Below are 10,967 nucleotides of genomic sequence, written 5' to 3'. Positions count from 1 at the left end.
TCTGTTGCAATGACTTTATCACTGCTCGGCATCTCCCGCTAACCACTAAGTCTTCCAGGGATACGAGTACAAGCCAGAGCTGACATTCTGCACTGACATCTCCTGCCAAAACATGGCAACTTTCTGCTTGCCCAGAGGGTTGGATTTATGAGACCAATGTATGAAAAAAGCCGGGATCTCCCAGATAAAAACTGGAGGCGGGTCAGAGGGTGAAGTATCCCTGCAGATTTATTTACTAGTGGAGACGTGCTGGATTTCTCCCATGCATTTCTCAGCCATGCCCCTGTTATGACAGCCAGTCTGCAAATATTTGCTGATACTAACCAGAACTAAACAGTGTCATTGTACGAGTCTGTGATTTAGACTTCATGGTTCGGCAGAATATGTGAGTGTTAGACAGTGGGATATACATGGTGCGGTTGTTTGCATTCCTGGCAGCAGGCTTTGCATGCATGTGAGAGCTGATGTACAGATGAGTTTTGTTGATGATTAAATGTTGTTAATGTACTGCTGGCGGTAAGCGTGTCAGACATGAGCGCAGCTCTCAGTCAAGGCCTACCTTTTTAGAAAAGTCAGTTAATAAAGACGTTGTCGCTTTGCATTGGAGTTCACCTGCAGTGATGTACCTTGAGGAAGCTTGAACCCACTTTAGCTGGTATAATAAAAATCACACATTTATGTGCTAGTGTTAATTGCAAAGATCCATATTATATCCGAATCAGGACATAATGATAAATATCTGCCATTGTTTTTAGTACATTGCTTTAACAAAATTGTCAAATATTGTTGTGATTACAAGACAGTAGAAATTAAACTGGGAAAAGATTTTTCATATATCATTTACTAAAGAATTGAGCCACCAATGAAAACTGCAAGTATATAACACCGTGAAATTGATAAAGCGAGGTCTAATATGCAGTCTGGTTACCACAACTGAGATTTGTTAATGTTTTATTTTAATATTTGTTTGACAAACATAAAGACTGAGCTCTTTTGCTCCTATTTAATACCGTAGTTTTAGATGGTTGCTCTCGATCATCTCCATTTTTAATAGATTATTTAACATCAAGTAACACAAGAGAAACTCAGTTGATAATATAAACAAAGGACAAGGGAGTTCCCCGGGTCTTCTGTCTTTAAACCCAGGATTACTTGAAGATGTTAAGATATGGGCTTTGTGAGCGGCGGTCCTCACAAATAATAACAGCTTTTTATGCTTCCTTGGTTACTGTGTGTAAACATGTGTCTTTCACTCTGTTTTGGATAATTAACAAAGAACGGTTTACCCCCTTTTAAACCAGTGTCTTCCATTGGTTTAATGAGGCAGTTGTTTTTGTGGGCACTTTAGTTGATGTTGTTCACACTTACAGATCACAGATAACATCAAGGTACCGACTCCCGCCAGCCGCAGCTCCATAGGGTGAAGATGTGTACAAATGTGTTTGTGTGCGTACGGTCAGTGTTGTTGTTACATAGTGAAAGCTATGATCAAAGCTTTGCTGGGGTGCACTCTTCTCTCCATCGTGTCAGTCTGAGGTAAAGTCTCCAGAGAAGAGTATTTTTATGTACATGCAACTTGAGACAATTTGTTATTCGGTCTCACACTTGTTTTACCTGAAATAGCAGAGTTTACTGGAGTCATAGCTGCACTTAGCCATAGTAGGTTAGACCTTCTAAATAATTCAGCCACACACACACACACACACTTTCTGCCCTGGGCTCCTGTTTGCGGGTTGAGTGGGGCCGCTGACGGCTGATTAATCGACTGGGGCGGCCCACTCATGATAAGTGTGGCTAATGACCTGCTGAATAATTCACTGAGCCTTTGCTGAGGAACAGATGGAAGGCCAAACACATATGCAGACATGCTCACTGGCAGACTTCTTCACACTCGTGCACTCGAGCATTTATTTGGACACTCATGTGTGTGCATTAAAATATTTCTGAAAACATCCACACACACTTTCAGCCTTCACTCAGCAGGGGTGTCTCTCCTTCTGTCTCTGCTGCTTTTGACACCCAGGGTGCTTCATGTCAGCGCCACCCTTGCTTCTTGATACCACCGTCCAGTCCACTCACTATCTGAACAGAAAAAAAATGACCAGATACTTTTATCTCCACTCTTCTTGCCTATCAATACTGATTTCATTCTCTTCTGTCACTACTTCGGGTTTTATGCAACACGTGGACCTTGAGTGGACCTTCCATCTGTCGAGCATTCCTGACACAGTTATTATTATTTTCCCTCAAAGCTGTTAAGATTTAACAGCTACAGTAACTTTTAGTAACAATAGATCTGATCAGCTGCCTTAAATCAGCTGAGCGCATGCTTTGACACAGCAGCCAGGTATCTGTCTGCAGTACAGAGAGCCAACTATCCTCGTGGGTGTGTGTGCAGGAAAGAATGCACATACACACTCTGAAACTGGGGACGTGCAGGAATGTTTGCAAGCTCTTGTGTTCGGGCCTCTTCTTTTTATTGCATATTCAAATTTGACGTATTCTTGCATGTCTTGTTAAAACCTGCATTGGGTCGTGTTTCTGAGAGGGGAGCAGTAGCCAGGGATTAGACCCTGCTTCTCCTATGTCAGCACTGATAAGCAGGGCCAGGCTCTCTTTGATATGGCCGCTGGTCTGTCAGAGCCCTGGTCTAAACTGACAGCTTATCTACATGCTGCTCTCCTCGCATCTGCTGTTCGCCGGATGAGAATTGAACTCCACTTACTCGTACCACATCACTATGAGAAACATTTCCTGTTACTCCACAGGAGGGACCTCTCAACAGGCAGCATCATTGTTACAGAGAAACTCAATGTACATATTTAATCTAGCTGTCAGTGAGGTGTTTTTTGTGATGCTTGGCAGTTGTTTTTTATTAATGTCAGGATTTGTGTCTAAGGATACATTGATTGTTTTACATTTTTAGAACAAACAACTTAAAGTTGTCATTTTTAAAATCAAGTGTGGACGCAAACCTTATTTAAGGCAAAGCCAATGTAAGAGCCAAGTCTATCAGGACATTTTTCATTTCAAAATGTTTTTTTCTTTCCTTGAAATAACCTGAATTTGAGCAACAAAAAAAAAAAGATCACTTATTTGTGGTTTTCTAGAATAACTGAGATATTATAGAAGTATATTATTATAAATGTACTGCTTTGGTAGACTAAATATCAGGCATCATAGTAGAAGTTGCATTAATATCAGATAACATGCAGCTGGTGTTATGTGATAAAGCAGAAGATGACATCTAATAAAACGGGTGGCTATGGCTTAGGGGGTAGAGATCATCTGCTAATTGGAGGGTCGATGGTTTGATTCCTGGCTGTTAGAGTCTGCAAAACTATTCAGTAGTATTCACATACTTAACCCCAGTGCATTCATCAGAGGGTGAACGTTAGATAGAAAGCACTTCGGCACACTTAAGGATGTTTTAGATGAAGCTTGATTTCAGTGTAGCCAAACTGTAGTTTCTTCAAGTTTTCTCAAAGTAGTATTGTTGACTAAAGAAAAATGTATTTAATTAAAAGTAGAAATGTCCAAATAAAACAGTTTTTTAAATGGAGACATTACATCAGGTGTCCTGTTTTATGGTAAGATTCAGTGGGCTACTATTCTGCTTATTTAAATTGCTCATAATTACTCCTCTACTCTGTGTCAGTGAAGGTTGTGGTGTTGTTCTAGTCATGCTGTGTGCAAAAATCTTATGAAGGGTTCTGTGAATTGGCAGCATCAGCTTTTTCTTCCAGTTGATCTATGAGTCTTGATAATAAGCGCTTTTTCTTCTCTCTACAGAAGCGTCATCGTTGCACCAAAGAAAGCAGGAGTGATGCCATCTCCAGGCACTTCCACCCCCGTCCTGGCAACCGCCTCCGGCTCCGTGTCTGGTGGGACACCTATCGATAGCGTCTCTGTGGTATCTTCTAGCGACGCCTCCCAGAGCACCTCTGCAGACTCTGCAGCCTGTAAGCACACAAACACAAAACCGGACTGCAGTATTGGCAGAGCAGCGAGGGCAGCTAAGTCACAGGGTGGATGAGTGTGCTGAGGAGAAAGTCAATATTTATTTAGAGATCGTGCTTCTCCGTATGTCTGATGGAATAATGGTGTTTGCACAGTGTAATCCAGTTTCTTCAGGCTGGAGGACAGCATGAGTAACACTGATTCAATTATTTAAAAAGCTAAAGCAGTATCGAATGTGAAAAAAATAAAAACATTTGAGACAATTTTAGGGCGGTGCTCTGCCAGTGCCAGGGCCCATCGTGCAATTACACAGAAAATGATGTGAGTCTACACAAAAATGTAATGGGTTAGTCATCAGGATTACGCAGAAACAACCGAAAACAAACTGTACTAATCACACTGGAACATGCATAACTGTAACAGAGATGCAATAGAGTGCATTTGGAAAGGGTGGGTTTCATGTATCAAGGGACCATTCAAGTGGGGGGAATCAAACGTAGACATTAGTTATTTGGCATTTGTCTTAACTAACAGGCTACTGGGACATCCCAGTATTACAATAATTCCAGTAGGAGAAGGAATAAGGTGAATGGTGACTGAATAAAACAATATATTAAAGTCATACCTATCTTAGTTGATTCATAAGTGACATAAATCAGCAGTTTTTGTCCCCTTTCTGTGTAAAAGTGTAATGTTTTTTTTTGTCTGTGTGTTTAAGAGAGGAGGGTTTGACATGAGTATGTGGATTATGTTTTAGGACTTTTGGGTGCGTGTGTGTGCTAGTAAATAATTATAGCTTAGCTGTATGCACAGACTGCTTGATGGCACTGAGAAGTGTTGAGTAAATATGCTGTGTGTGTGCGTGTGTGTGTGTTAGTGGGGCAGTGGGAGGACTAATGGAGACGTTCATTTACTCCTCTTTGTTTGAAGGAGCTACTTCAGCTTGAGAGGGATACTCTCACCAGATCCACATGGCGCTGTTTAACACCTTACACACACACACACACACACACACACACACACACACACACACACACACACACACACACACACACACACATTCCAGTGCACATTACACTGTGTCATTCCTGAAGAGTTATCCCTGCACGGAGACTGTCCTGGCTGGAAAAACAAGCCCACTGAAACACCAGAGGAATCCCCCTCCTCCATATTCAGCTGGGCATTAGCTTATTTATGAGCCACAGGGAAGTGAATTTACTGCAAGATCAATCACACGCGGACTTTGTACCTCATGTGCCTCTGTCTCCAGAATGAAGTCGTAAAGCACCTTTTAGTTGTATAATGAAATGGTCAGAAAAGCAGCCCTGAGGGGTAAATTGGTATGTAATGACTTAATGAGGGGAAACAAGAAAACATGAAAATAGAATAATAACAATGAATGGAGTTACTTCTTTCATATTTAAGCCTTTGTCTAACATATATTGTTTCCATCTACGAATAATTCATCTTTAAAGTGTAACTGAAGCAGAAGATAAGTGTTGTCATCCTTTCACATAGAAAGATTTTTCTCATCAAACCCAATGAATTATACACTGTTATGGGAGATGTATTGTGCTCAGAGTACATCATCCACTATCTAACTATAAAATGATACTTGTACCCCCACATACTCAACCATAAATCCACCTATTCTATACATTTGAATGGAGACCTCTGTATTATTTCATAAGAGGCATGTTTCTTCACAGGTTTATGGTGCGACCTTGGTCATATAATGTATTGCTGTGTGTGTGTGTGTGTGTCCCATTCTTGTCCAACATCCAGACTAATAACAGAGTTCTTTGGTTTCTCCCTGCAGCAGGCGGCCAGGTTCCAGCCAGCACTAGCCTGCCATCTGTCCCCCCACTCTCCCCTGTGACCCAGAACACAGCCCCCAATATGAGGTGATTCATCTTCTCTCTCTCTTTCTCTCGCTCTCTTTTTCTCACACACATGCACAATCAGCTGTTTATGCACATGCGCTTACACAATCAGTTATTTATGCATATGCTCTGATTATTGTTTTTGTCTTTATTCCATATTTTTTTTCATCATATTAAAAACACATTTTTGCTGACGGTGTATTTTTAAAAGCATCTTTTGTGAGTTTTCAAAGAGTTTGTTTAGCCTTTTGGCCAATTACTGTTAAATTACTCCGTCCGCTGTCTGTTTTGTTTTTTTTAGTATCTCGGAGCGTTTGGAGCATGCCCTTGAAAAGGCAGCTCCCCTACTGAGGGAGATCTTTGTGGACTTTGCCCCTTTCCTCTCTCGCACTCTGCTGGGCAGCCATGGACAAGAGCTCCTTATTGAGGGCACCAGTGAGTAGAAAATTATGGAAATTCCTTAGAAGTCACATCATCATTTTAGATCATCTCACAAACCTCAACCATGCAGGGATTCTTATTTAATTGCAACAATATGTCCAGGCTATTGTTAATCCAATATTGTGATGAGTCGCGCTGCGCCGGTAGTCGTGCTGAAGGTTTCCAGGGGGCCAGGGCAGAGGCCAGGCCACTAATAGCAGTGTTTGGGATGTCTGCTGCCACCAAACAAAATGGAAAGTTGATTGATAGCTGTAAGGGGGGGCTGGAAAAAATAGGGGGGGGCTGTATGTGCATGCATGTGTGTTTGCACGAATGTGATGTTACATGTGTCTCTGTGAAACACGGAGACACATGAAACATCCGCTGAAGCGCACTCTGGACACTCTAGCGGCCCCCTGCCCTCTAAAAGCCCAGGGCTTGCCATTAGGGATCAATGGGACATATGCTAGCCACGCCAGGCCTGTAATACAAGGCCCAAATATGTATTAGTTTACAGTAACATCATGTCGGCTCATTAGGCCCATCAATACTATCCGCTCCCTTGCAGATGGCACAAGGTTAGGTAATCCCTGATGGTTAGCGTGTGCTGTCACAGAAATCCAGAAAGCTGTTTAAAATCAAACACAAAACTTTTTCTTGTTTCATATGCCATTATGTCTGACTCCCTTTACTTTATATTTCTCCAGGTCTGGTGTGCATGAAGTCCAGCAGCTCAGTGGTGGAGCTTGTCATGCTTCTGTGTTCCCAGGCAAGTCTGGCATCTTTATCTTTCCTCAGGCCTGCGCTCTGCTTTTCCAGCAGGCTGATTTATCAGCCTCACCTTGAGTGCAGTAAATTCACAGAGCCTTATCTCTCCCCCACCCTACCTTGTCTACCTTTCCATATTCACCCTTCCCCTCGTGAGGGCAGAGCGAAGGTATATTTGGCCGCAAATATTGGTTGGAGGGTCAAGGGTGGGCGACCTGTCCGCATCACCTTTTGACCTGAGCGGGGCCCTTGTGGCCTGGGCCAAACTGATGAGGAGGGATAATGTAGATTTGATGGTGCTTTGCATTGATTATCCCTCTCTTCTCTGTTGTCTTGTGGGTGTTTTGTTGCCAAGTTTATTTAGCTGCTGCTGGATTCATGAATACTAATTTAGGGATCATAAGCAGGCGTGGGCAGATCAATGATCGGGGTTGTCAATACATCACTTCAGGACAGCTGATTAGTATTTAGAGACAGAAAGCTACTGAAGGGCTTTACCATGTGCAGACCATAAATGCAGCACACGGTGAGCTTTACATTTAGGGTGAATTTAGTCTGTGTATTTTGCTTGAAAAACACTTATGTTCATAGTACATCAGAAATAAATAAACAAGAAGTTGCCCTCACATGCACAGCCAGTGACAAGGACAGCAGATAATAACTCATCCCAGGCCGTGTTTGTGTGCATCTTTATCGTTTTTAAAGAACCTCATAAAAAAAAACAAAAAAAAAAACGACACGCACACAAAAAAACAAGGTTTCCAATAATACAAAAGCACATCTGATTAATGACACCCCTCTCACTGCTCCACTCGCCTGTATTTTTTTTTTTTTATCAGCTTCATTTCCTAAAGAAATAGCTCCTGTCGTTTCGTTCCTGCACCCTTTAACCTCCATACGTTTGTTTAGTTCCTATAGTTCACTTTACTACTTCTCAAAAAAAAAAAAAAAAAAAAAAAAGCTAATACAGTCAGATCACACATCTGTGTGGATGTCAGTGGCCATGCATAAATTGGGGCTAGTGGGACTCGGGGAGGGAATGTGAGCCCCGTAATGTCCAGGGACGATGGAATAGCGGGAATGAAAGCTAGATAGAAAACCAAAGAGAGAAGAATGACAGGCTCTAATGCACCTATTTGTCATATCTGTCAGGGTGTTGTTTAATGCTAATCTAATCAAAGGCAGAATCTTGGTGATTGTTCCACTGCACAGCTCATGCCACGCTTCCCCCTCTTTGGTCCCTAGCCCAGGCTATTTCTTCTTTTTCTCTGAGCTCCAAGCTATCCCACCCAATTTCCAAAACACACACACACACACACACACACACACACACACACACACACACACACACACACACACACACACACACACACACACACACTGTTTCAGTCAGAGGACCAGGGATTGGACAGCATAGTGTTGATTGCATCAATAAATCATCCAACCAAATTCTCTTACAGCTAATGCAAATGTAATTTTATTGTTGTGTAAAGGAGAAGAGGAGGGGGGCCTAGAAAGGTAGGGCCAATGCACTGCCTCTCACAAGGGAAAAGAGGAAAAGAGGGACAGACTTTCCTCTGGGCTAAATTACAATGTATAATTATGTGTGTGTTGGTTCCCCTTGTGGGGCAGGGAGAGTGGGCCAGTGCCGTGATTGATGACGTTATTTAGCAAAGTTTGTTGGGCCCTCTGGCACAGGAAGCGCTCAATTGTCTTTACAGGAAGTGCCTCTGTGGCCATCTTGTGACCCCCCCCCCCCCCGCCTTCGAGTCAACCAGTGGAGCGAGTAGATGGAGATGATTTTGATTGATTTTTTTTTCTTTCTTTCTTTCCCCTCTCAACCCCCATGCCTTCATCAGAGATGTGACGCGATACCGTCTCTGTGAAATTTTAATTAATTTCCCAAGCTTTGAGATGGAGTGGAGCCAAGGTGAAGGGTCAGGAGGCTGGGGACTGCAGAGCAGTTTTTAATCAGGGATCCTATGAAAGTTGCATTGGCGGCCACATCAGCTTGGCATTGAGGAGGGGATTGTAAACCGCTGTTTGATGGTACCCCTTTTCGAGACGAGTACAACAGCGCTCCCAATTAAAGGACCATTTTGATAAGACATTAACTGTTGGGGTGGCATACTGCCCTTGTTCTCAGCTGTAATATTGATCTTCACACACTGCTGAATATACAAAGTGAGGATTAATGATCATAAACTCTGGCTTTAACCACTACTGAGGACTACTCAATATAGGGAAAAAAAAAGGCTGACTGTCAATTGTGTTCTTATTTATTCAGTATTTATTGTCTTTAAAGGCTTACAGCTGACACTTTCCCATTATTGTGTATTTGGGAGGATATGGGAGATTAATTTTTGACCTATAAAAAGTCGAATAGTGAGTCAGATTTTTTTTTTTTTTGTTTTACACTCTTAGTTTTTGTTTAACTAACTGTATATAAAAGATGTATATAACATTGTACCACAAACGATTGGCTTGTGGACTTCCATGTTGAAGCCTTTAGTTAAAATCATAATTGTGACTAAATATAGCCAGAAGTTATCAGCTGTTTGTGAGCTGCATCCAGAAACTTTATAGGTACAATTCACATATATTACCTATGAATCTTAACTGATACTAGACACTAAGCACGAGGTCTTGCACTTTTTCGTCTTCCCGTTTTTGTCGTACTCACAGTCAACGTTTCGCTTCCCCGGTGCAGTTTTTGAACTCGCTTCTACCAAAGATATCTGATTAATAAATAATGCACTGGGACGAGAGAGAGAGCTTTTCCTTGTGCTTGCTGCCATCCGTCGAGAGCTTTGAGAAATCATCTCATTGGATACTGGACAGTCTACGATGAGCAGGGGCTCATTAATCTTCTCAGTAGCTGCATTTGTGTCCTGTAGATCAGCCATTATTGTCCGGCACCTCTGTCAGACCATCCATCCTTCTGCCATTTATCAGAAATGCATCCTGTACATGGAGTGGAAAGAAGAGAGGGAGGGAGAGTGAGTGTGCTGTGGGCTCGTGGAGTGTCGTTTTCATGATGGTCAAGACTGGGTGCAGAAGAGGGAGAAAGAGGGGAAAACTGAATACTGAAACGAGGTCATCAGGTGGCTCTGCTATGCTGTCAGAGGTCTGGGCCTAATTTACAAAGCACTGAAAAAGCAGCTTTAACAGTGTCAGTGGGGAAAAAGAAAAAACACACTGAAAAATGTCCCGTATGATGGATTTTAGATTTTGTAAGTCCCATTTCCTGAATCCAAAATTCTTTCAAAAGCTATATATCTGTGATATATATGGTTAGCCATGCTAGCAGCCACCACCTCTATACTCTTGTTATTTGATCCACTACTTTGGTCCCGATTGACACTTCTCGGACGCCTGTCAATCTCTGATTTAAGTAAAGCGTTTCGTCGTGGCTGCTGATGCAGATAATCCTTAAATTGTAATTCAATAACATCGGTGTTAACCCGCTAATCCAATGACTGTGCATCATCATATGTTCCCAGTCCGTCTCACCAAAGTTAACCTGTTTAACAGATGGGCACCTCTCCTTCAGTCTGCAGGGAGAAAGACATTGACTTCCCCAAACACTTGGCTGCTCCTGACCTCTGACCCTCTGACCTCCAGGTTAGAAGTGGAGAGCTACTTGGGCGCAGAAGTTTAAACCCACGGAGTCGGGGAACAGTTCGGGAGTGTACGCTCATGAAAATCAATAGCATAATGTGAGAAACGAGGGAACGGGGAAGTTGAAGCCTTGACGGTTACTTTTGTCCACTTTATATTTTATGTAACAGGTTTGTTTTAAAAGTTACGCTTGTGAAAGCCGGTCCCATGTTTGAGTTGCTCAAATAGTCATTTATTTCTGTCAGTGAACATTGTTTCTTCTTCTCTCCCATAAGCGATGGATCAAACGCAGGCCGTGTTGAATGAACCACTTGG

At 42.3% G+C, this 10,967-nt stretch overlaps 1 protein-coding gene across 7 annotated transcripts in view; it reads left to right on the top strand.

The window, feature by feature from the left end:
* Positions 1-10,967, top strand: part of lrba (LPS-responsive vesicle trafficking, beach and anchor containing) — a 172,739-nt gene that overhangs the window by 57,934 nt on the left and 103,838 nt on the right. For 5 of the 7 annotated variants that reach the window (XM_080880583.1, XM_080880586.1, XM_080880585.1 and 2 more), the window contains exons 30-33: positions 3,793-3,962; positions 5,780-5,864; positions 6,145-6,278; positions 6,971-7,032. In XM_080880583.1, coding sequence (XP_080736709.1) covers positions 3,793-3,962; positions 5,780-5,864; positions 6,145-6,278; positions 6,971-7,032 — 451 coding nt within the window. The remainder of the gene's footprint in view (positions 1-3,792; positions 3,963-5,779; positions 5,865-6,144; positions 6,279-6,970; positions 7,033-10,967) is intronic. The other 2 variants (XM_080880587.1, XM_080880584.1) reach the window with 1 other exon arrangement.

The sequence above is a fragment of the Rhamphochromis sp. 'chilingali' genome (genome assembly GCF_963969265.1).
Source record: "Rhamphochromis sp. 'chilingali' genome assembly, chromosome: 4".
NCBI lineage: Eukaryota > Metazoa > Chordata > Actinopteri > Cichliformes > Cichlidae > Rhamphochromis > Rhamphochromis sp. 'chilingali'.
Note: the sequence above shows the minus strand (reverse complement) of the source record. Positions and strands in the feature narration are given on the sequence as shown.